Below are 26944 nucleotides of genomic sequence, written 5' to 3'. Positions count from 1 at the left end.
CTCCTGACCTTACATACGTTTAGCTTCATTAACTTTCAATGAGAAATTATTTTAAAAGCAATAGAAGTAACTGCACAGAGTGCCCAGTGACTACTTCTGTTGATATTGTAAATTCTGGTTTAGGGCTATATTAGGAAGCAAGGTTAAGCTGCACTGTTCTGGATGAATTGTGAATGGGTTAATGTGGTACCCAGACACATACTTATTGCAGAACAGTGAATTACTAGCGAACATAAATCCTCAGTTTTCGTTCCCTCAATATGACCTGAAAATAGAACAGTGTCAGATTACTTCACAACATGAAGTTCCTTCATAACTAGGACATTTTGAATTACTTCTGGTCTCTGATTGTTCCTGAGTGGTTTCTGAGTAAGCAATAGCACCAAATATTTGCAGATCTTGTAAAATGCTTTGTGGAGCTTGAAGTGAAAGCCTCTGAAAAGTGATGGCATCTAGTTCATGTGATATTGCTTTTTTGTTCTTCTTTGTTTTGGTCGTTGAAGTTATACCATATGCCAGTGCTTCTAAACCTTTTTTGGCAACAGCTGGTTTTCCACTCTAAGACCTCTGTTGCAACAGCCAGTGTAACTTGGATTTGGATCCACAAAAGCTCCATTGTGAGTTGGAGAGCACACAGTGGAATGGGAAATGGTGTGATGGGAACCAGCAGAGGCTGCTCATTAAGAAAAAAGTGGGGAGTCTAGAGTAGCGCTCATAAAATTCTGAATTAGCACCAATAAAAGCAATATATTAGTGGTTGGGAACTGCTACCATAGATACACCCACCATTGTCTGTAATGTACGCACGACAACTTTGCTTCAAAAGCTACCATAATTTTTTTGACATGTTACAAATCAATTTTCATGTGTCTGTAATAACTTCTATTAAGACTGGTTTAGAAATTTCACCACTGATGCACATTTTCCATGACCTAATTTGATGATTGAGCAGTTATGATGCACAGAAATGAGCTGTAGTTAATAACTTATTTACCATTATTTTTCCAGACACTGGAAGCCATTTTGAATTTCAAATACTCTGGGGGACCAGGACATGCTGATGGCTATTACAGGAACCTCTCTCTGGGCCTTCATGTGGAAGTGGAGCCATCTGTCTTCTTTACGCACGTCAGTACCCTTCCTGCAACAAGGTAAGTCTTCCAGTCATCCTTGCAACCCAAGATATCCACAACAACATGTAGACAAAAGCTGCTGAATGGAATTAATAAGCTGTATGGAGAGAGGTGTGGAACTGCTGGATATTTTATAAGATACCAATTGTAACTTACCTTTTACTTAGAAAACTTGACTTTGTGGTTAAACAGTCCATGTGCATTGGAAAATTTCTGTAGTTCCTATATTTTCACCTTGCTATAGCTTGAAAATAAAACATTTTCTTTTATAATGGGTATCTTCTTCCATGTATCTTGACTGAAATTGTGAAGGTTTTAGTGTTGTCTGCTGTTTTAGACTGTGTTCTGCATGCTACTGGATACCAATGAAAAGTAAGTTTTGCTCATTCTTTCCTGAGTGGATTTTTACCTGTTTCTCATAGGTGATAAAATAAAGTTTTCTATTTATAGTGACTTTCATCCCAAGGATAGTATATAGAATATAGTCAAAGGTCAAAATTTTCAAACTTTGGGTGCCTAAAGTTAATCAACAATACTTAACGGAAAGTTCTTCTAGTAATTATATTTGCTGCTATTATAATTACCTGATAAATACTAAAACCTCAGTTCTGTATAGTCCGTTTCATTATCTTCTTTTTATTTGAGGTATTTCTTGAGCTATTTTATGAAAATTAATTCTGCACGTTAAAGTAGTTCTTCTAGTGATTGCTGCATGATGGTATAAAAGGCAGCACCGCCTCAGACCACGCTCAGTTCTTCCTTACCACCCACGATCGATAGAGTGCATTGCCTTACTTCTGCAAGTTTATTTTTAGAGGGAAATTATCTTCCTTTCTGTACATAGGTAAGTTCGTGGCCTTTGCTAGTGTTAAGATTAGTGTAGCTCTTCTTTGTTGTTTTTCTTGGAACAGAGGTTCCCTCTTATTCACAGTGCCAGAGTATGCCTCAGTCTCTGGGTTTTAAGCCTTTTGCTGGCTTGCAAGAAATCTGTGCTGGTGAGTGACTTGTATTCCATCTGCCTTAAATGCCTTGGTGAGGGTCACACTCTAGACCACTGCCAGATTTGCAAGGACTTTAAATCCCCGACAAAAAAGGACAGAGAGGTGAGACTGCGTCACCTCCTTGTGCAGGCCGCTTTGTGTCCACTTTCTGACCCTTCCCACTCAGGGCGGGCACCAAGTATTTCAACATCGGTGAGGAGCAGTCCTGCAGACATTGCTTCTGAAACGCAGCACCAATCCCCTTCTCCGGTGCTGAGAAAGAAGCACAAAAGTTCAGACCAGAACAGTAAACAGTAAGCAATCTGAAGGACAAGGTAGAGTGTCCTATGGAAAGAGAGATTCCCCAGCAGTGACCTATTTTCATCAAGGGTCTTCAGCTCCGGCACCGGTGCCTATGCTATTGATGTTGCAGTGCCAACTCTTTGGGTGCAACAAGAAAAGCACCGGGAAAATCTCTTGATATCACTGGTGCCAGAAGCCTATGCAGAAGCACAGGACCTACTCTGCCTCTTGATACTGGATTCTCTGATTGTCCAGGAGACAAGTTGGCAGGTACCAGTGGAAGTTAGGCCGTGGCTACACACAATCTCAGAGCCCAGATCCGTACTTGGTACTGTGGAGGCTAGATCTATGAAGCATGCAGTCCAGAAGTAAATCTAACATGCTGTCCCACGTTCTGGTATATCTGGAGATACGTTCCTGGATCCTGGCATCACCTGGCACATCACATTGTGGTCAAGCTATTCAAGGTCCTCCTCAGAGTCTGAGGTACACCTAGTGTACACTGAGTGACCTAGACAAATTGGAGGATTGGGCCAAAAGAAATCTGAGATTCAACAAGGACAAGTGCAGAGTCCTGCACTTAGGACAGAAGAATCCCATGCAGCGCTGCAGGCAAGGGACTGACTGGCTAAGCAGCAATTCTGCAGAAAAGGACCTGGGGATTACAGTGGATGAGAAGCTGGATATGAGTCAGCAGTGTGCCCTTGTTGCCAAGAAGGCTAACAGTATATTGGGCTGCATTAGTAGAAGCATTGCTAGCAGATCCAGGGAAGTGATTATTTCCCTTTATTCGGCATTGGTGAGGCCACATTTGGAGTATTGCGTCCAGTTTTGGGCCCCACACTACAGAAAGCATGTGGACAAATTGGAGAGAGTCCAGTGGAGGGCAACAAAAATGATGAGGGGACTGGGGCACATGACTTATGAAGAGAAGCTGAGGGAACTGGGGTTATTTAGTCTGCAGAAGAAACGGGTGAGAGGGGATTTGGTAGCGGTCTTCAGCTATCTGAAGGGGGGTTCCAAAGAGGATGGAGCTGGTCTGTTCTTGGTGGCAGATGACAGAACAAAAAGTAATGGTCTCAAGTTGCAGTGGGGAGGTCTAGGTTGGATATTAGGAAACACTATTTCACTAGGAGGGTGGTGAAGCATTGGAATGGGTTACCTAGGGAGGTGGTGAAATCTCTGTCCACTTAGAGGTTTTTAAGACCTGGCTTGACAAAGCCCTGGCTGGGATGATTTAGTTGGTGTTGGTCCTGCTTTGAGCAGGGAATTGGACTAGATGACCTCCTGAGGTCTCTTCCAACCATAATCTTCTATGATTCTACACACTTATGCCCCTTGTTCCTGATGATACTCCCCTTCACCTTAATTGTGGGCATTCTATTCTTGATACCCACTGGAGTTCCAGAGACATGAATCCATGGAGCAGAGATTGCTGAGGTTCTATGCCATACCCATGGTCTTTCTGGAACCTGTGGGACATGCCTCCCACTTCCAGATCCTCCCTGGTTCTTAAAATTTACAGATCTAGCAGATGACAGGCTAGCTCACACGAGTAGATCTAGGAGGCTATTGTCAGTACTGAGGTTGGTTCTGAGCCAAGACCCTGAAGACCAGACTCGGGGTTCGGAACCTTAACCCATCTCACTACAGGAGGATCAACCTCAGCCTCCTCTGCATTATTCCTATTCATCATCTGCAGAGACTCTTGTTTCCTGGGATTTCTCACCTGTTCAGGATGACTACAGGGCTTATCAAGAGCTTTAAAAGAGAGTATCTACTTCTCTTGCTATTCCTGTTGAAGTAGTTCAAGAGAGTTCTCACAGGCTGGTGGACGTTCTGGGTTCAGCAGGACCTTCTAGAGTGGCTCTACCTATCAATGAGGCCATCCTAGAATCTACAAAATCTTTGTGGAAAACCATGCTGTCTGCCTCTGACAGCTAAGAAAACTGAGAAAAATACCATGCCTGCTATTTTCAAGCACATCATTCACCAGGTTTCCCAGTTGTCTCTGCAGTGAATGAAAGTGTGTATCAGGGATGATTTCCTTCTACCAAAGGACAAAGACACAAAGAAATCAGGCCTTGTCAGTGGAAAGCTTTGTACCACATCTTGTCTATGGTTTTGTATCTCTAACCAATAAACCTTATTGGCCAGATACAACTTCTCCCTCTGAGCCAATACCCTGAAGATCTCCGACAAGTTGACAGAGGATGCCAGACAGGAATTCTAGACCAGATTAGATGAGGGCAAGCTGATGGCTTGGACCTCTCTACAAGCATCCTTAGATGGGGGGAGATTCAGGAAGTACAGGTAAATGTTCATGACTTCAGTCCTTGGGTCCCCCGTAAAAGATCTATCAGATGATCCAGGATCTCCCTATCTTACAGAAGATGGATGAGATGGTCCACACTGAAATAATTGGGAATTTATATGCCTTTTTCTGAAAGAAAGCAGTTCCACCTTCAGTCTCTAAAGAAGTGCCAGGTTTTCCGACAATAGCATAATCAATCTAGAAAACGAGGGAAAAAACATCTTCTGTGAGTTCTTCAAGACAGTTGGGATATCGCAACCAGTCTCTTTGACTGCCTTGTCAGGGACAGTGTACCAGATTGCAATGTACTGGTTTTTCTCTCCCCTAATTTTTCCAACACACTTTCTGTGTGGTTGGTCCCCCTAATTACTGTGGAACAGGGATACACCTTGCAGTTTATTTCCAGTCCCCCCCCTCAACTTCTCTCCTTGTCTCTCATCAAGGACCACTCTCATGAGGATGCCCTCCTCTGAGAAGTGTGCTCTCTTCTCTTCTCCATTTGGGACCTGTAGAAGGGGTTCCCCTTCTCCATTGAGGGAATAGTTTCTATTACATTACTTCTCAATTCCAAAGGAAAAAGGAAGTGTCAGACCTATCCTAGGCTTGCAAAATTTGCATAAATAAATAACAAAAAGAAAGTTTTACATTGTCATTCTGGTCTCCATCATCCCCTCCCTGGACCTCAGTGACTGATACGCTGCTGTTGACTTTAAGGATATGTATTTCCATGTATATCCATCAAAACCACAGGAGATTCCTAAGTTTTCTGGTCAACAACACTCAGTTTATGGTCCCACCCTTTGGCCTGTTTGCTGCCTCATGAGTCTTTACAAAATGAATGGTGATGCTGCCTGCATTCCTAGGGAAAGGGAGGCATGCAATTATTTCTTTAACTCGATGACTGGATTTTACAAGGTCTATCCAAGCTCCAGGTAGATGTCAGTCTATCCACGATCCAATCGCTCTTCAGTGTTCTGAGTCTATTACTCCTGGGGGGATTCTGTGCTAAAAAAAATTAAAAATTCTGCACCAAAGAATTAAAAATGCTGCAAATTTTGTCAAAATACACAATATAATCACTCCAGTTTCAATTATTTTGGTAATTTATTTCAAAATACCTGTCAGCAAGTATGTCAACAATACACACAACAACAAAAAAGATTCCTCCAGGAGTAGAGTTTAAAAAAAACCCTATGAAAACCCAGTTCCAGTTGGGGGGTTCTGGATGGGGCTGCATGATCCCACGGAGCCCAGAGACCAGCCGTGGGCACCCTTACACCCCAGGTATCTGCACACCCTTCCCCCGAGAGCCCAGCCGTGGGACATCTCCCGGCTTAGAAACCTGCACCCCCAGAGCCTTTAGTCCTCCCCAGCTTCTTTACTGTCCCACTGGGGGATGTTGTATTTTTTTTTTTTTAAATGGAGATATCCTATCTCCTATAACTGGAAGGGACCTTGAAAGGTCATAGAGTCCAGCCCCTTGCCTTCACTAGCAGGACCAATACTGATTTTTGCCCCAGATCCCTAAGTGGCCCCCTCAAGTATTGAACTCACAATCCTGGGTTTAGCAGGCCAATGCCCTTCCTTACCCTTTGCCAGAGCTGGGTCTCCGGGGCCATCTCCCATCCCCAGGAGAATGAGCATCAAACCAGGCAGCTAGAGCGTGTAGCCTCTATTTCCGCTGGACTGGGCACTCCACTCACTGCGAGCTGGGCTCTACAGGGTACTGGGGCCCCTAGAGGTGGCCAGAAGCTCTGCAGCCCCAATTCTGCAGGAGAAACAAGGAATTCTGCGCAAATTCTGTATTGTGGAGTGGGGCAGAATTCCCCCAGGAGTATAAACTATATATACAGCATTTCCAGCACTGTGTGAGTTCCTATTTTTTGTCAATATATAGCATAAACTGGTAACTCTAAATGTCCACTGAATTTTCTGTAAACTTTACAAAAGAGAAGCAGATTCCTTTCTTCTCTTTCTTTAGGTGTTATATTTATAGTCTGAAAAGGGGCTTTGATGGGAAATGCTATAAAAATTTTTCTTTAAGTTGTTCTTGGACCCATTGATGCTAAAGAATCTTTAAAGTAGGGCTGTCAAGTGATTATTCGCGCTGCTAAACAATAATAGAATACCATTTATTTAAATACTTTTGGATGTTTTCTACATTTTGAAATATATTGATTTCAATTACAACACAGAATACAAAGTGTACACTGCTCACTTTATTTATTTTTGGTTACAAATATTTGCACTGTAAAAAAACAAGAGTATTTTTTCTATTCACCACATAAGTGATAATTAGAGCTGTCAATCGCAGTTAACTCACGTGATTAAGTCAAAAAAATTAATCATGATTAATCGCACTATTAAAGAATAGAATACCAATTGAAATTTAATACATATTTTTGGATGTTTTTCTACATTTTCAAATGTATTGATTTAAATTACAACATAGAATACAAAGTGTACAATGCTCTCTATATTTTTGAATACAAATATTTGTACCGTAAAAATGATAAACAAAAGAAATAGTATTTTTCAATTTTACCTCATGCAAGTACTGTAGTGCAATCTCTTTATCATGAAAGTGCAACTGACAAATGTCGTTTTTTTGTTACATAACTGCACTCAAAAACAAAACGATGTAAAACTTTAGAGCCTACAAGTCCAATCAGTCCTACTTCTTGTTCAGCCATCGCTCAGACAGACAAGTTTCTTTACGTTTGCAGAAGATAATGCTACCCACTTCTTATTTACAGTGTCACCTGAAAGTGAGAACAGGGGTTCGCATGGCACAGTTGTAGCTGGCGTCACAAGATATTTACATGCCAGATGCGCTAAACATTCATATGTCTCTTCATGCTTCAGCCATCGTTCCAGAGGACATGCTTCCATGCTGATGATGCTCGTTTAAAAAAAAAAAAAAAGCCGTAATTGAATTTGTGACTGAACTCCTTGGAGGAGATTTCTGTCTCCCGCTGTGTTTTACCTGCATTCTGTCATATATTTCATGTTATAGCAGTCTTGGATGATGTCCCAGCACATGTTGTTCGTTTTAAGAACACTTTCACTGCAAATTTGACAAAATGCAAAGAAGATACCAATGGAAACTTCAAATCCTAGCTACAGCACTCGACCCAAGATTTAAGAATCTGAAGTGCCTTCCAAAATCTAAGAGGGATGAGGTGTGGAGCATGCTTTCAGAAGTCTTACAAGAGCAGCACACTGATGCGGAAACTATAGAACCAAAACCACCAAAAAAGAAAATCAGCCTTCTGCTGGTGACATCCGACTCAGATGATGAAAATGAGCATGCTTCGGTCCACGCTGCTTTGGATCATTATTGATCAGAACCCGTCATCAGCATGGACGCATGTCCTCTGGGGAATGGTGGTTGAAGCATGAAGGGACATATGAATCTTTAGCACATCTGGCATGTAAATATCTTGCAACGGTAGCTGTAGCAGTGACATGCAAACGCCTGTTCTCCCTTTCAGGTGACATTGTAAACAAGAAGCAGGCAGCATTATCTTCTGCAAATGTAAACAAGCTTGTTTGTCTGAGTGATGGCTGAACAAGAAGTAGGACTGATTGGACTTGGAGGCACTAACATTTTACATTGTTTTATTTTAGAATGCAAGGGTTTTTTGTACGTAATTCTACATTTGTAAGTTGCACTTTCACGATAAAAATATTGCACTACAGTACTTGTATGAGGTGACTTGAAAAATACTATTTCTTTTGTTTATCATTTTTACAGTGCAATCATCAAAAAATATTTAAATAAATGGTATTCTATTATTGTTTAACAGAGCGATTAATCGCAATTAATTTTTTTAATCGCTTGACAGCCCTGGTGATGATGCAATCTCTTTATCATAAAAGTTGAACTTACAAATGTAGAATTATGTATGAAATTTAACTGCATTCAAAAATAAAACAGTGTAAAACTTTAGAGCCTACAAATCCACTGAGTCCTACTTCTTGTTCAGCCAAACACTCAGACAAACAAGTTTGTTTACATTTGCAGAATATAATGCTGCTCTCTTCTTGTTTACGATCACAACTTAATTTACATAAGCACCTTTGGTGAGGGACCTTGTCAAAGGCTTTCTGGAAATCTAAGTACGCTATGTCCACTGGATTCCCCTTGTCCACATGTTTGTTGACCCCTTCAAAGAACTCCAATAGATTAGTAAGACATGATTTCCCTTTACAAAAACCATGCTGACTTTTGCCCAACAATTTATGTCCTTCTATGTGTCTGACAATTTTATTCTTTACTATTGTTTCAACTAATTTGCCTGGTACTGACGGTAGACTTACCGGTCTGTAATTGCCGGGATCTCCTCTAGAGCCCTTTTTAAATATTGGCGTTACATTAGCTATCTTCCAGTCGTTGGGTACAGAAGCTGATTTAAAGGACAGGTAACAAACCATAGTTAATAGTTCCGCAATTTCACATTTGAGTTCTTTCAGAACTCTTGGGTGAATGTCATCTGGTCCCGGGGACTTGTTACTGTTAAGTTTATCAATTAATTCCAAAACCTCCTCTAGTGACACTTCAATCTGTGACAATTCCTCAGATTTGCCACCTACAAAGGACGGCTCAGGTTTGGGAATCTCCCTAACATCCTCAGCCGTGAGGACTGAAGCAAAGAATTCATTTAGTTTCTCCGCAATGACTTTATCGTCTTTAAGTGCTCCTTTCGTATCTCGATCATCCCGGGGCCCCACTGGTTGTTTAGCAGGCTTCCTGCTTCTGATATACTTAAAACACATTTTGTTATTACCTTTTGAGTTTTTGGCTAGTTGTTCTTCAAATTCCTTTTTGGCTTTTCTTATTCATTTTTACAGTTAATTTGGCAGTGTTTACGCTCCTTTCTATTTACCTCACCAGGATTTGACTTCCACTTTTTAAAAGATGCCTTTTTATCTCTCACTGCTTCTTTTAAATGGGTGTTAAGCCACAGTGGCTCTTTTTTAGATCTTTTACTGTGTTTTTTAACTTGGGCCTCTATTATGGTGTCTTTGAAAAGTGTCCATGCAGCTTGCAGGGATTTCACTCTAGTCACTGTACCTTTTAATTTCTGTTTAACTAACCTCCTCATTTTTGCATAGTTCCCCTTTCTGAAATTAAATGCCACAGTGTTGGGCCTTTGGGGTGTTCTTCCTACCACAGGAATGTTAAATGTTGTTATATTATGGTCACTATTTCCAAGCGGTGCTGTTATAGTTACCTCTTGGACGAGATCTTGCGCTCCACTCAGGACTAAATTGAGAATTGCCTCTCCCCTTGTGGGTTCCGGTACCAGCTGCTCCAAGAAGCAGTCATTTAAAGTATCGAGAAATTTTGTGTCTGCATTTCGTCCTGAGGTGACATGTACCCAGTCAATATGGGGATAATTGAAATCCCCCACTATTATTGAGTTCTTTATTTTGATAGCCTCTCTAATCTCCCTTAGCATTTCATTGTCACTGTCACTTCCTGGTCAGGTGATCGATAATAGATCCTTACTGTTATATTCTTATTAGAGCATCGAATTATTATCCACAGAGATTCTATGGAACATGTGGATTTATTTAAGATTTTTTCTTCATTTGATTCTACTTTTTCTTTCACATATAGCTGTTCTGTCCTTCCGATATATTTTATACCCCGGAATGATTGTGTCCCATTGATTGATTGTCCTCGCGCCACCAGGTTTCTGTGATGCCTATTATATCAATAGCCTCCTTTAACACGAGGCACTCTAGTTCACCCATCTTATTATTTAGACTTTTAGCATTTGTGTACAAGCACTTTAAAAACTTGTCACTGTTTATTTGTCTTCCCTTTTCTGATGTGTCAGATTCTTTTTTATGTGAATGGTTTTTGTGTGATCTGGCCCAAACTTTATCCTCTTCCATCCTCTCATCCTGACTAAAACCTAGAGAATCTCTATCAATACACTCTTCTCTAAGAGAAGTCTCTGTCCGATCCACGTGCTCCTCTGCAGCAATCGGCTTTCCCCCACCTCTTAGTTTAAAAACTGCTCTGCAACCTTTTTAATGTTAAGTGCCAGCAGTCTGGATCCACTTTAGTTTAGGTGGAGCCCATCCTTCCTGTATAGGCTCCCCCTATCCCAAAAGATAAGAGGGAAGATTCTTTCATGGACCGAGAACTGGTTAAAAGACAGGGAACAAAGGGTAGGAATAAATGGAAAATTTTCGGAATGGAGAGGGGTAACTAGTGTTCCCCAAGGGTCAGTCCTAGGACCAATCCTATTCAACTTATTCATAAATGATCTGGAGAAAGGGGTAAACAGTGAGGTGGCAAAGTTTGCAGATGATACTAAACTGCTCAAGATAGTTAAGAACAAAGCAGACTGTGAAGAACTTCAAAAATATCTCACAAAACTAAGTGCTTGGGCAACAAAATGGCAAATTAAATTTAATGGGGCTAAATGTAAAGTAATGCACATTGGGGAAAAAATAACCCCACTATACATACAATATGATGGGGGCTAATTTAGCTACAATGAATCAGGAAAGAGATCTTGGAGTCATCGTGGATAGTTCTCTGAAGACGTCCACGCAATGTGCAGCAGCAGTCAAAAAAGCAAACAGGATGTTAGGAATCATTCAAAAAGCGATAGAGAATAAGATGGAGAATATCTTATTGCCCTTATATAAATCCATGGTATACCCACATCTTGAATACTGCTTACAGATGTGGTCTCCTCATCTCAAAAAAGATATACTGGCATTAGAAAAGGTTCAGAGAAGGGCAACTAAAATGATTAGGGGTTTGGAACAGGTTCCATATGAGGAGAGATTAAAGAGGCTAGGACTTTTCAGCTTGGAAAAGAGGAGACTAAGTGGGGATATGCTAGAGGTATATAAAATCATGAGAAAGTGAATAAGGAAAAGTTATTTACTTATTCCCATAATATAAGAACAAGGGGCCACCAAATGAAATTAATTGGCAGCAGGTTTAAAACAAACAAAAGGAAGTTCTTCACACAGCGCACAACCAAACTGTGGAACTCCTTGCCTGAGGAGGTTGTGAAGCTAGGATAACAACAGCGTTTAAAAGAGAACTAGATAAATTCATGGAGGTTAAGTCCATTAATGGCTATTAGCCAGGATGGGTAAGGAATGGTGTCCCTAGCTTCTGTTTGTCAGAGGGTGGAGATAGATGGCTGGAGAGAGATCACTTGATTATTACCTGTCAGGTTCACTCCCTCTGGGGCACCTGGCATTGGCCACGGTCAGTAGACAGGATACTGGGCTTGATGGACCTTTGGTCTGACCCAGTATGGCTATTCTTATGTTCTTACAATGTCACCTGAAAGTGAGAATACGTATTTGCATGGCACTATTGTAGCCCGCGTCGCAAGATACTTACATGCCAGATGCGCTAAAGATTCATATGTCCCTTTATGCTTCAACCATCATTCCAAAGGACATGCATCCATGCTGATGACAGGTTCTGCTCAATAACCATTCAAAGCAGTATGGACCGATGCATATTCACTTTCATTATCTGAATCACCAGCAGAAGGTTGATTTTCTTTTTTGGTGGTTCGGATTCTGTAGTTTCCGCATCAGAGTTTTGCTCTTTTAAGACTTCTGAAAGCATTCTCCACATGTCGTTCCTCTCAGATTTTGGAAGGCACTTCAGATTTTTAAACCTTGGGTCAAGTGCTGTAACTATCTTTAGAAATCTCACATTGGTATCTTTTGTGTTTTGTCAAATCTGCAGTGAAAGTGTTCTTAAAACGAACAACATGTGCTGGGTCATCATCCGAGACCGCTATGATATGAAATACATGGCAGTATGCGGATAAAACAGCAGGAGACGCATCTTTCCCCCCCCAAGGAGTTCAGTCAGATATTCAATTAACATGTTATTTTTTTTAATGAGTGTCATCAGCATGGAAGCATGTCCTCTGGAATGGTGGCCTTAGCATGAAGGGGCATACAGATGTTTAGCATATCTGGCACGTAAATACCTTGTAATACCAGCTACAAAAGTGCCATGTGAACCCCTGTTCTCATTTTCTGGTGACATTGTAAATAAGCAGGTAGCATTGTCTCCCATAAATGTAAACAAACTTGTTTGTCTTAGCGATTGGCTGAACAAGAAGTAGGACTAAGGGGACTTGTATACTCTAAAATTTTACATTGTTTTGTTTTTGAGTGTAGTTATGTAGGAAAAAAAATCTACATTTGTCAATTGCACTTTCATGATAAAGCGATTGCACTACGGTATTTTTATGAGGTGAATAGAAAAATACTATTTCTTTTGTTCATATTACTATTTTTATTACAAATATTTGCACTGTAAAAATGATAGTGATCACTATACACTTCGTATTCTGTGTTGTAAATTAAATCAATATATTTGAAAATGTAGAAAAATATCCAAAACTATTTAATACATTTCAATTGGTATTCTGTTGCTTAACAGTGCGATTAAAACTGCGATTAATTTTTAATGGTGATTTTTTAAATTAATCGTGCGAGATAACTGTGATTAATCAACAGCGTTACTTTAAAGATATCTTTTTCCTTGCAGTTACCTAGTTCTAGAACAGTCATTTAAAATTAACAGTTAATACAAGCTAAAAGATAATTGCCTGTAATTGTAATCTCCTATGATTAAAAATCTAATCTTTGTTTTTATCAGTCATACAACATTCCTCTATACATTTGATAATATTAACTTACTTGAGAGATGTAATAACTTCATTAATAGTTTCTAAACGTCAATAAAGATTGCAGGTTTAAAGTTTATAATTTACCTTTAGAAGTTCCTTATTTGTGACACTTTTCTGGAATACATCCCTCTTATCCTATGAGATGCAAACATGTTGAGGAGTGAAATAAACCACAGATTTAACTTTTTCTGATTAAGGTTTAATTTTGTACAGACATGTCTTATACATGTACATAGTCAAATCATGCAATTTTAGTGCTAGGCAGATTTACTGAATACTGTGTTTAAAATTGATGTTTTGCACAATGGGGATAATTTTATTCTTTTTTTCAGTTGCGCTAAGTTCATACATGGTGCTAACTGAAAAATATGGTAAATATAATCGAATTGGATGGGTATGTACTTCAGGGATTGTGTAAATGCTTGTAATCCAGTTGTGCGGGTGTTTACTTTGGGGACTCTGTAAATGCTCAGCAAAACATCTACACTGTTTTACAAAAATTCCACGGAACCTAGAAAAAGCTAGGAACCCAGCCAACTACAAGTCATCTGCTCTAAATGCTAGGTACCATAACCACTTTCCCAACTCTCATTACGGTCTAAAGTTAGTTCTTTATTTTCTGATCTCTAGGTGATTATTGTGTTTAACAATGTAGTATTGAGAAACTCACAAATTTATTATTTTTTGTATTAGGTAATGACCATTTTCCTTATCCTAAAATAAGACTTTCCTATTCCTTAATTGTCATTCTGTTGCCAGTGATTTACTGCAGATAGCAAATATTTTACCCTAAAAAAATAAAAAAGGGGGGAGGGATAGCTCAGTGGTTTGAACATTGGCCTGCTAAACCCGGGGTTGTGAGTTCAATCCTTGAGGGGGCCACTTAGGGATCTGGGGCAAAATCAGTATTTGGTCCTGCTAGTGAAGGCAGGGGGGTGGACTCAATGACCTTTTGGGGTCCCTTCCAGTTCTATGAGATAGGTATATCTCCATTAAAAACAAACAAACAAAACAACTTTTATTATAGTGCTGACTTGATTTGTAGTTAAGGCTTCCATGGAGTCCAATTATGTTCTAATGTATACTTTCTCTGCATAGTAACAGGTGCTGGATAGTTCCAATTCAGCAAAGCACTTCAGCATATGCTTTACTATATTCATTAGCTTTAGTCCATCTGTGTTCAATGTACACATCAGCGTGTAAAGTCAATGGAAGCTAAGCGTGTACTCAAGTGATTGCTGAATGGGGATGGACTTCAGCACATGCTGAAGTAACTAAGCTGATGCATAAGTGCTTTGCTGAAAAAGGGCCAAAAATAATATATAATATTTAAATCTTTCTTTGTATGCAGCTTTTTTCCTTCAGCCACTGCCGAAAGGTTCTTATTGTCCCTTTATTTTTTACATACGTGAGTTGACTGCATGTTCATAAATGCACTTTATTATTTTCATGTGCTCATCATGTCTCTGTATTTATTCTATGCTAATGGTTTTGGTGATCAACAAAGCTGTTTATCTCTTGTGCTTCGTAATATTGATTTCCCAGCACCAAGCCCCGTCTTTCATCATACTATATTACATTTTAAAGTGAAAAATAGTAGAAATTTATCATTTTCAAAACACCTGTGAATAAATGTTTCTCATTAAGTAAAACACACTTTTTCTTGATTTATTGATCTTTTTTCTGCTGAATCCAAATACTTAGATGCTGTGAATTACAAGTCAAAGTTTGCACTTACGCTTTCTCTCCTTATTTAACTTTTTAAATTAATTTGCTTTGAATTTGTATCAGATTTTGTTGCTTAAGTTTTATATGAGATGTTAAACTGCTTTTATTTAGTTTTTAAGAGACAGGCTATGCTTTTATAGCTTCAGATTTTCAGTTGGCAATTCATAACATAAAATATTATTGGTCTAGTTTCCCTTGGTTCCAAAAATATGGCATTGAAGTGTTCCTGAAGAATTTGAATGCAGCTGGGAAATGCATCTTCTTATTAAAGCTAGCAATGTGACCTATACAGTGAAACCCCATAGTATTTTTTTTAATTTACTAAGAGATGATGTTCCCCACTTACTTATCAGTTACCTTTAGTAGTTGTTGAGAGAGTTGTTGATACAAAATTGCTCAAGATTGACAAGTCCCAGGCAGATTACGAAGAGCTACAAAAGGATTTCTCAAAACTGCATGACTGATCAATAAAGTGGCAGATGAAATTCAGTGTTGATAAATGCAAAGTAATGCACATTGGAAAACATGCAAACTATACATATCGAACGATGGGATCTGAATTGGCTGTTACCACTCGACAAAGAGATTTTGGAGGCATTGTGGATAGTTCTCTGAATGTGCAGCGGCAGTCCAAAAAGCGAACAGAATGTTGAGAACCATTAAGAAAGGGATCGATAATAAGACATAAAATATAATATTTCCTCTATATAAATCCATGGTATGCCCACATCTTGAATACTGCATGCAGATGTGATCACCCCATCTCAAAAAAGATATATTGTAATTGGAAAAAGTTCAGAAAAAGGGCAAGAAAAATTATTAGGGGTATGCAATGGCTGCCATATGAGGAGAGATGAATAAGACTGGGATTTTTCATCTTGGAAAAAAGGCGACTAAGGAGGGATATGATAAAGGTCTATAAAATCATGACTGGTGTGGAGAAAGTAAATAAGGAAGTGTTATTTACTCCTCAGAACACATGAACTAGAGGTCACTAAAAGAAATTAATAGGCAGCAGGTTTAAAACAAACAAAAGGAAGTATTTTTTCACACAATGCACAATCAACCTGTGGAACTCCTTGCCAGAGGATATTGTGAAGGCCAAGACTATAACAGTGTTCAAAAAAGAACTAGATAAATTCATGGAGGATAGGTCCATCAATGGCTATTAGCCAGGATGGACAGGGATGGTGTCCCTAGCCTCTGCTTGCCAGAAGCTGGGAATGGGCGATGGGATGGATCACTTGATGATTACCTCTTCTGTTCTTTCCCTCTGGGGCACCTGGCATTGGCCACTGTCAGAAGACAGGATACTGGGCTAGATGGACCTTTGGTCTGACCCAGTATGGCCATTCTTATGCTCTTATGAGAGAACAATGATACCCAAGTGATCAATTGGAAAAATACCATACAGACTTTTTTTCCTCAGTTCCCTTGTGTTTCAAATAGACTTAAATTTGGGAAATGATCTTTCCTGTATGATGTCTTAGATACCAAGGTGATTGGTGCCTTAGGAGTACTTAAGATAGTGATGCAAGGTGGGTGAGAGATCTTTAATTGGACCAACTTCTCTCTCACCAACAGTTACCTCACCCACCTTGTCTCTCTAGTATCCTGGGACCGACAGGGCTACAACAACACTGCGTAAGAGAGTGATAACATTTCCACCAGATTTAATTTGAGGGTTCAAATAGCCAACTAAAATGTGAGCTTACTATCTACTCTTACTCTTTCATATGTATGTGCTAACACATCCTGTACGTTACATTGAAAATGCTAATTAAAATGCACCAATTTACATCTACTATTCTGCTTTCACGAGCTTGAGTCATATTTAATCTTAGAAATGTAGTGTTGGAAGGTATCTTAAGAAGGCATCTAATCCAGCCCCTCCTGCCTGGAGGCAGGACTAAGTATATCTAGACCATCCAAGACAGGTGTTTGTCTAACCCAGGGTTTCTCAAACTTTGTCATAGTGAGCCTCCTTAAGTTAAGAAAAAAATTGTGCCTCCTGTAGTTTAATAGGACAACACAAAGAACTGAAAATCCCATATTTTCCAAGAATGAGTAATAAAGTAAAAGGGTTTTGATCAGTGTAGTTATAAGAGTGTGAATGTCAAAAGTACTAATTTTATTTCATAAAGCACCTTTCATGTTATCTCGCAGTTCTGCTCATCAAGAGTACAGATTGCAGTAGCTAAAATAAAACTGGTGATAGTGACTGTAAAAGTGACACAGAGGGCTAAAATGAATGGCATCAGCCCATAAAAAAGCAAGAGACGAGTACATTAGTGTGAGAGTAACTGGACCAACTAACTGAAACAGGGAACAGTCCCTATTATGGAATTGATTGACTTACAGCAAGAGCGTCCAACACAGGAACACATAGGCAACATGCCTGAAGCCCAAAGGCCTTGGGAAACAGAGCACTCAGCAGCAGCTCTTAACTTTTGCCTGTCTCTCTCTTGTACTGGCAGGAAGGACTAGTCCCCCCTGACAGGTGCTCCATTGAATGGCACAACAGTGGTGTCTCGCAGTGCACCCAGCCCTGCTGTACCACATGCTGTTCTAACTGCATCCCTACATTGCATCCCTGATGGGATGATCACTCTGATGTGCTATCAGAGTAGCAGCCGTGTTAGTCTGTATCCGCAGAAAGAATCAGAGTACTTGTGGCACCTTAGAGACTAACCAATTTATTTGAGCATAAGCTTTTGTGGGCTACAGCCCACTTCATCAGATGCATGCAGTGGAAAATACAGTAGGAAGAGATATATATACACACACACACACACACACACAGAGATCATGAAACAATGGGTGTTACCATACACACTATATTCCCCCCCCCCCCTACACACACACAGTTCCTCACATCTTCTTGTCAATTGCTGGAAATGGGTATTTTCATTACCACTACAAACAGTTCTTTTTCTCTCCTGCTGATAATAGCTCACCTTAACTGATCACTCTCCTTATAGTGTGTATGGTAACACCCATTGTTTCATGTTCTCTGCGAGAGGTGCAGGAGGACCGCAGTGAAGACACCGTGGTGAGTAGATCTAAGTACATTGACTTCAGCTACGTTATTCACTTAAATCGTAACTTAAATCGATTCCCCTCTTCTCCCCCCCCCCCCCAAGTGTAGACCAGACCTACATTCAGTTTAAAGACAGAACTTTTCTGCTTCATAGGTACAGGGGATTAAATTTATAGATAACCAAAGTGTTTTTTATATTGTGTAATATACAAAATTGTAAAAGGTTAATACTTACCAAAAGGGGCCTTTTGTGGCCGCCGCCCAGCTGGTACCCTCCTTTCCTCCCTGCCCGGAGGGTTAGGACAAGGTGCCAATCCAGCTGTTCCTGCAGTGTGGCCTGGAGATAGGTGTAGTGGACAAAATGAAAAGTCTACAATTGTGTAAGTGAAACATCAAAGGATAATAATTGGAAATCCAGTCTACTAACTAGTTAGGCGTACCACTGTGTGGTATCTTATATTGGCTAATGATAAACTTTTACCAAATTTATACTTTTGCGTCCTATTAAAATGTTGCTGAACCAATCTGAATATGTTAAACAACCTTGATAGATACTGAGTTTGCTGGATGGTACTTCTGGTCTTTGTAAAGTGTGACAATTCAAAATTCAAATTGTTTTCTGCTCCATTGTATTTATAAAAAGAAGAACAGGAGTACTTGTGGCACCTTAGAGACTAACAAATTTATTAGAGCATAAGCTTTCGTGGACTACAGCCCACTTCTTCGGATGCATACAGAATGGAACATATATTGAGGAGATATATATACACACATACAGAGAGCATAACCAGGTGGGAGTTGTCTTACCAACTCTGAGAGGCCAATTAATTAAGAGGAAAAAAAACTTTTGAAGTGATAATCAAGCTAGCCCAGTACAGACAGTTTGATAAGAAGTGTGAGCATACTTACAAGGGGAGATAGATTCAATGTTTGTAATGGCTCAGCCATTCCCAGTCCTTATTCAAACCAAAGTTGATTGTGTCTAGTTTGCATATCAATTCCAGCTCAGCAGTCTCTCGTTGGAGTCTGTTTTTGAAGTTTTTCTGTTGTAATATAGCCACCCGCAGGTCTGTCACTGAATGACCAGACAGGTTAAAGTGTTCTCCCACTGGTTTTTGAGTATTTTGATGTCAGATTTGTGTCCATTAATTCTTTTGCATAGAGACTGTCCGGTTTGGCCAATGTACATGGCAGAGGGGCATTGCTGGCACATGATGGCATATATCACATTGGTAGATGTGCAGGTGAACGAGGCCCTGATGGTATGGCTGATGTGATTAGGTCCTATGATGATGTCACTTGAATAGATATGTGGACAGAGTTGGCATCGGGGTTTGTTACAAGGATAGGTTCCTGGGTTAGTGGTTTTGTTCAGTGATGTGTGGTTGCTGGTGAGTATTTGCTTTAGGTTGGGGGGTTGTCTGTAAGCGAGGACAGGTCTGTCTCCCAAGATCTGTGAGAGTAAAGGATCATCTTTCAGGATAGGTTGTAGATCTCTGATGATGCGCTGGAGAGGTTTTAGTTGGGGGCTGAAGGTGACAGCTAGTGGTGTTCTGTTATTTTCTTTGTTGGGCCTGTCTTGTAGGAGGTGACTTCTGGGTACTCGTCTGGCTCTGTCAATCTGTTTTTTCACTTCAGCAGGTGGGTATTGTAGTTTTAAGAATGCTTGATAGAGATCTTGTAGGTGCTTGTCTCTATCCGAGGGATTGGAGCAAATGCGGTTATATCTTAGAGCTTGGCTGTTGACAATGGATCGTGTGGTGTGTCCTGGATGGAAGCTGGAGGCATGTAGGTAAGTGTAGCGGTCAGTAGGTTTCCGGTATAGGGTGGTATTTATATGACCATCGCTTATTAGCACAGTAGTGTCCAGGAAATGGACCGCTTGTGTGGATTGATCTAGGCTGAGGTTGATGGTGGGATGGAAATTATTGAAATCATGGTGAAATTCCTCAAGGGCTTCTTTTCCATGGGTCCAGATGATGATGATGTCATCAATGTAGCACAAGTAGAGTAGGGGCGTTAGGGGACGAGAGCTAAGGAAGCGTTGTTCTAAGTCAGCCATAAAAATGTTGGCATATTGTGGGGCCACTACACACTACAGTGTGCTCTTGTTGCCAGGAAGGCTAACGGCATTTTGGGCTGTATAAGTAGGGGCATTGCCAGCAGATCGAGGAACGTGATCATTCCCCTTTATTCGACATTGGTGAGGCCTCATCTGGAATATTGTGTCCAGTTTTGGGCCCCACACTACAAGAAGGATGTGGAAAAATTGGAAAGAGTCCAGCGGAGGGCAACAAAAATGATTAGGAGTCTGGAGCACATGACTTATGAGGAGAGGCTGAGGGAACTGGGATTGTTTAGTCTCCAGAAGAGAAGAATGAGGGGGAATTTGATAGCAGCCTTCAACTACCTGAAGGGGGGTTCCAAAGAGGATGGAGCTCGGCTGTTCTCAGTGGTGGCAGATGACAGAACAAGGAGCAATGGTCTCAAGTTGCAGTGGGGGAGGTCCAGGTTGGATATCAGGAAAAACTATTTCACTAGGAGGGTGGTGAAACACTGGAATGCATTACCTAGGGAGGTGGTGGAGTCTCCTTCCTTGGAGGTTTTTAAGGCCCGGCTTGACAAAGCCCTGGCTGGGATGATTTAGCTGGGAATTGTTCCTGCTTTGAGCAGGGGGTTGGACTAGATGACCTCTTGAGGTCCCTTCCAACTCTGATATTCTATGATTCTATGCAGTTAGAATGAGAAATAACCACCTAGTGAATTCGACACTGTGAAGACTTAAAAATGTGACGAGCTAACTAGTTTTATATATAGGGCCCTACCAAATTCACGGTGCATTTTGGTCAATTTCATGGTCATAGGATTTTAAAACAGTAAATTTCATGATTTCAGCTATTTAAATCTGAAATTTCACGGTGTTGTAATTGTAGGGATCCTGACCCAAAAAGGAGTTGTGGAGTTAAGCTTGTTAAGTGAGGTATTAGTTGCCTTTCACCTTTTATTTCCTTGTAACCAATTCTGACTTATACGCCTCATTACTTGTCACTTAAAATCTTTGTCGTTAATAAATTTGATGTTTATTCTAAACCAGTTTGTTTGGATTGAAGTGTTTGGGAAACTCCATTTGGGGTAACAAGATTTATGCATATAATTTTCTATTAATGAAATGATGGACTTTGTATGAGCTTGTATTGTGCAGGAGGCTTCTGGGTAGTACAAGACAGATATTTCTGCGGGAATGTCTGGGATTGGGAGTTTGCTGATATTGCCCTGCAGTGTAATTCAATAGTGGCTGGCTATAGAACTCATACAGTATAGCTGGGAGTGATTTACATGCTGGTGGCTGTGTGTGAGTAGACCAGGAGTGGTTGTTCTCACAGCGAAACAGTGTAAACGGCACCCCACGTTGGGGAACTGAGGGGACCACAGCTGTCCATCAGTCCAGATTGACCCTTGGTAAAGTCAAAGCTCCATCCATTCCCCTTCGTCCTTAGGATTCTGAACAGTTAGATAATATTTTTTCTCTCATTAGTCATAGTAGACATAACAAGAATCTTAGGGCTGGTCTACATTTAAAAAGCTGCACCAGTGCAGCTATGCCACCACAGCATTTTAGTGAAGATGCCACTATGCCAGTGTGGGGAGAGCTGCTTCTGTCAGTGTAGTTAATCTACCTCCACGAGAGGTGGTAGCTATGGTGACGGGAGAAGCTCTCTGTCAACACAGCGCTGGCTACGTTGGAGGTTTGGTCGATATAACTACATTGCTCAGGGGTGTGGATTTTCCACATGCCTGAGCAATGTAGTTATACCTATATAAGGTTGTAGTGTAGACCTAGGGTACGTCTTCACTACCTGCCATATCGGCGGGTAGCAATCGATTTATCTGGGATCGATATATCGTGTCTCGTTAAGACGCGATATATCGATCCCCGAATGTGCTCACCGTCGACTCCGGAACTCCACCAGAGCGAGCAGCGGTAGCGCAGTCGACGGGGGAGCCGCGGCCGTCGATCCCGCGCCGTGTGGACCCCAGGTAATTCGATCCAAGATACTCAACTTCAGCTACGCAAATAGCATAGATCTCCCCCCCCCCCCCAGTGTAGACCAGCCCTTAGTGTTTTCATTACTTCCCTTCTACCTTTCTCAAACAGTTAAGGTTTTCATTTACAGATTGAAATTGCAGCCTAATGTTTCTATTATGAGGAAATTTCATATTATGTTCATGTAAATACTTCAAAGGGACAGTTTTAAAAATGAAAATAACTAAAGCTTCTAAAAACAGTGCAGTTCTGGACCCCTAATTACAAGACACAGAGACAACTTGCAGGGGGTTCAGAGAGAAGAGCAACAAAAATAGTTTGCAGCCTGCAGGGACTGATTTTTTTCAGCGAAGATCGAAAGTTAAATTTGGAAGCTCCATTTCTTAAGACTTCTAAAAACTCAACTGAACAAAATTCTAGTAAATGTACAATAATGGACAATGCTGCAGGGGATGTTCTAGATAAATGGTTCCCAGTTTGGTCTCTGAATCAGTTGTTCATGAAGTGCTTGCTAGTGGTTTGTAGAAAATTGGGTGGGTTTATAACTTTCCTCCTTGTTTCCAGCTGATTCTGCTGTCTTCCTTCATTTTCTCTGAAACAACACTGATCTTAATAGTTTGGGTCTTAAAAGGACTTTGTCAACAAAGTCGTGTATATTAAAACGGACTTAAATGAGCATGCAAAGAATTGACAAAAAATCCATTGTTTAATGGCAGCAATCTGCTAATAAAGGTGGTTCTGGATTGTACTTGGTACTTTTGAGGATACTTAGAAGTGATCCCACTAGATAGGTGACATAGACATGTGCAGATCATAAGTATAATTAAATTCTGCTCTTGTTCAACTATGCATGCTCTTTTTAAATTTCAACAAGGTTTAATCAGAGTTAGTTTTAGAGGAAAAATTAAGATACTATAATTGGAATAGATGAGGGTAAATATAATTTGAGTCCATAATATATGTAATTCAAATACTCTATCATGTGTTACTAAAGCTACAGTATTAATTTATTTTTCGTTTCCAAACAGCACCCGACAATGCCATCTACTCCTTGATGTCTTCAATTCAACTGAACATGAGCTGACTGTTAGTGCTAAAAACAACGAAGATCTAGTTCTGCATGCGGGGGAATGTCAGCGGTAAGTGCTTTTGGCATTAAAAAGATACTGCTATAGCTTTATTCTCTCAACTTTTGTGAGCTATTCATTTTTTTAAAATCGTACAGTTTCAGAGACTGTGGTCTATTTTTGTTTCGCTGAAGATACATCTTTGAGTGCTAAGAATGTCTCGCTGTAATTTATTTTGTCTGCAGTTTTCTTCCAGTAAAATTAATTGCAGAGCACAAGGTGATTGTTACTTGTGGAGCGAAAGAATGGGTTCAGCATTGTACAAATGACATGGACTGTTGGATGACTGGCTATGTTTTCCTAAAACTTCTATAATATAATGGTTCTTGATGCACTTTAAACAGAGCGTATTTTGATGTTGAAACCTCAGCTTTTATTGGTTGAAATAGATTGAATTCACTGATATATAATCTTTGCACAGAATAGACCTTTCTTCATTCAGTTCACTTCTACCATAACAACCATTCTGTGAAAAGAAGAAATAGACAAAAGAAAATGGAAACAGAGAAAAAGAAAACAGGCGCAATTACAGTAGGTTAGTTCTGTAGTCTGTTCCCTTCATTCATCTCCTTGGGCACTTATCTAGGCAGGAGCTCTTAGAGGTATTCCCATCCCCTTTCCTAACCTGTCCACTTCACAGTTGTTAGACTGTTTGTTCACATGGACAGGTACCATCCTTCTTTAATATCTGGAAAGTGCATGGAACATAGTGGACACAGTCCTAAACAATTAATAAATAGTGTTGAGACCATTACCCTATCAATCAAATCCTTCCTAAGACCCCATTTCTTCTGTGGTGCTTATAAGAAGTGAATTTATTTTATCATTGGGGGAAAATCAGTGTTGTAATGCCAAAATATTAACAAGAGGCTTCCTCAAAAAGTTTATGCCTTACATACAAATAAACATTATATTATCTGGGTAAAATCTCCAGCCCACCACACACTGTCCCTCTATCAAAATAGCCATCAATTTACATATTCCTTCCCCCCTTCCTCCTCCCAGGTTGTGGGGAGAGGTGAGTTGTTGTGGGTTGGAGGAATGAGTCTACACAGAGTACTTCAGGAATTTAGGCAGAAAAAGGTTTCCTGGGTTGATGGTAGGGGAATTTGGCTCCTTTGCTCTCTCTGAAAGGTGTTTCATTGCCATCTTCTCCATACTCTGAAACAAAAATTGAAGATGAGATGCTGATTGATAACTGACAAGTGTCGACATCAAGTGATGGTTTCTTCAGTTAAGATATCAAGTATCAAGAGGTAGCCGTGTTAGTCTGTATCTACAAAAACAACAAGGAGTCTGGTGGCACCCTAAAGACTAACAGATTTATTTGGGCATAAGCTTTCGTGGGTAAAAACCTCACTTCTTCAGATGCATAGAGGGAAAGTTACAGATGCAGGCGTTATATACTGACACTGCTCTCCATGTGTCAGTATATAATACCTGCATCTGTAACTTTCACTCTATGCATCTGAAGAAGTGAGGTTTTTACCCACGAAAGTTTATGCCCAAATAAATCTGTTAGTCTTTAAGGTGCCACCAGACTCCTTGTTGTTTCAGTTGAGATATGCATTTACTTCCTTAAGAGCTCTCAGTATTCTGCCCTTCTTAAAGGTGGTATTGACAGTCTGCCTCCAAATGACCCAGAACTTCCCTTTAAGCTTTCATCAGCCAAGAAGGCCTTATGTCCAAACAGGGTGTGGAATAGAATTTTCTGATCACATTCAGAACCACAACCACCACAGTTCTAAACCCAGATGAATTTTGGCTTTCAACTTCTCAATATCCTGCTTTACTGTCATTGATGTGGGCAATTTAGTCTTAATACAAGTAATTTTCTCTGCAAAATAACCAGAAATTTGCTCTCAGTGAGAAGGAAAACTTCATTAAACAGTTTCTCTACCATATGGAATGATGGTTCTTCTCAAGAGGCACACAACTATACCTCATGACCTTAGGAAATGTTTGTCCCAATAAGTCATCTTTGGCCCAGGATTTCTGCCATTAGCTCTTTAGCTGTCCTACACCTTGCCTCATCTCTCACAAATCATCATTAAACCAAGGTTACTTGTGAGGATGAAACCATGAAAGGGGAAACACTCCAGTACCGTTGATCATCAGAATAAGTTCCTCACTCCTCCAGGAGAATAAACTATATTTTCAAGCCATTGGAGCCAATGATTTTCCATGAGAGGAGTACTTTATCCAGCCCTCTGATTCTAACCCAAACACTAGATCCAAAGCTGAGTCTGCAGCTACCTGGGACAGTCCTAGAACCCTCATGTTGGCCACAAAATCCTGAACTGAATATGAAGATTCATGATCTTATGCCAGTGTTGAAATTACTGGGCACTGTCAGCCTTAGTGACTCCAGAGCCGCCACATTCAGGAAATTCATTGTCTCAGATTGAAGCTGCACTTTTGCCATTTGTTTATTATAGAATTCACCTCTTCCATGATCCCTGGATTAAAGAAGACAATAATATGCAGTCTTGTGTTCCTTATGTTTAATTAAAAAGATAAAAAAAGAAAAATTTTAACAATCACCAAGATGTGCGATGCCTAACCATAGTAAATGTGTGATTGTGCTGCTGTGTCCCTTGCCCTTCCGTGTCACATCCTTTCCATAGTGTTTCTGAACCTCAGCCATATTTTAAAAAAACCTGTAAGCTCTTTGGAGTAAGGAGTATATCTTTTGTGAAGAGCCAGCACAGATTTGGGTGGTATAAAATAATAAATGGGAGTAATAGAATCATAGGACTGGAAGGGACCTTGAGAGGTCATTTAGTTCAATCCCCTGCACTCATGGAAGGACTAAGTATTATCCAGACCATCCCTGACAGGTGTTTGTCTAACCTTTTCTTAGAAATCTCTGGAGATGGAGATTCCACAACCTCCCTAGGCAATTTATTCCAGTTTTTCCTAATGTCCAACCTAAACCTCCCTTGCTGCAATTTAAGGTCATTGCTTCTTGTCCTGTCCTCAGAGATTAAGAAGAAGAATTTTTTCCCCTTCTCCTTCTAACAGTCTCTTATGTACTTGAAAACTGTAATCATGTCCCCACTGTCTTCTCTTCTCCAGACTAAACAAACTAACCAATTTTTTCAATCTTTCCTCATAGACCTTTAATCCTTTGTTGCTCTTCTCTGGACTTTCTCCAATTTGTTCACATCTATCCTGAAATGTGCCCAGAACGGGTCACAATAATCCAGTTGAGGTCTAACCAGTGCAGAGTAGAGTGGAAGAATTACTTCTCATGTCTTGCTTACAAAACTCCTAATACATCCTAGACTGATGTCTTCCTCTTCTCTCTCCCCCCCCCCCTTTTTTTTTCTCCCCCCCCCTCCCCCCAACAGTGTTACTCTGACTCCTATTTGGCTTGTGATCCACTATGACCTCCAGATCCCTTTCTGCAGTACTCCTTCCTAGGCAGTCATTTCCCTTTTTGTATGTGTGCAACTGATTGTTCCTTCCTAAGTGGAGTACTTTGCATTTATCCTTGTTGAATTTCATCCTATTTACTTTGGACCATTTCTGAATGACCCTTTATTGGGTCGATAAGTTTGAATAAGTGG

The 26944-nt window shown here is 40.2% G+C and overlaps 1 protein-coding gene across 8 annotated transcripts in view; it reads left to right on the top strand.

Moving 5' to 3' along the window:
- TRAPPC9 (trafficking protein particle complex subunit 9) overlaps positions 1-26944 on the top strand; it is an 852706-nt gene that overhangs the window by 315465 nt on the left and 510297 nt on the right. For all 8 annotated transcript variants that reach the window (XM_065586245.1, XM_005291042.5, XM_005291041.5 and 5 more), the window contains exons 18-19: positions 1009-1151; positions 23274-23384. In XM_065586245.1, coding sequence (XP_065442317.1) covers positions 1009-1151; positions 23274-23384 — 254 coding nt within the window. The remainder of the gene's footprint in view (positions 1-1008; positions 1152-23273; positions 23385-26944) is intronic.

Source organism: Chrysemys picta, chromosome 2 (genome assembly GCF_011386835.1).
Source record: "Chrysemys picta bellii isolate R12L10 chromosome 2, ASM1138683v2, whole genome shotgun sequence".
Taxonomy (NCBI): domain Eukaryota; kingdom Metazoa; phylum Chordata; order Testudines; family Emydidae; genus Chrysemys; species Chrysemys picta.
This window is presented reverse-complemented; position numbering and strand designations above follow the sequence as displayed.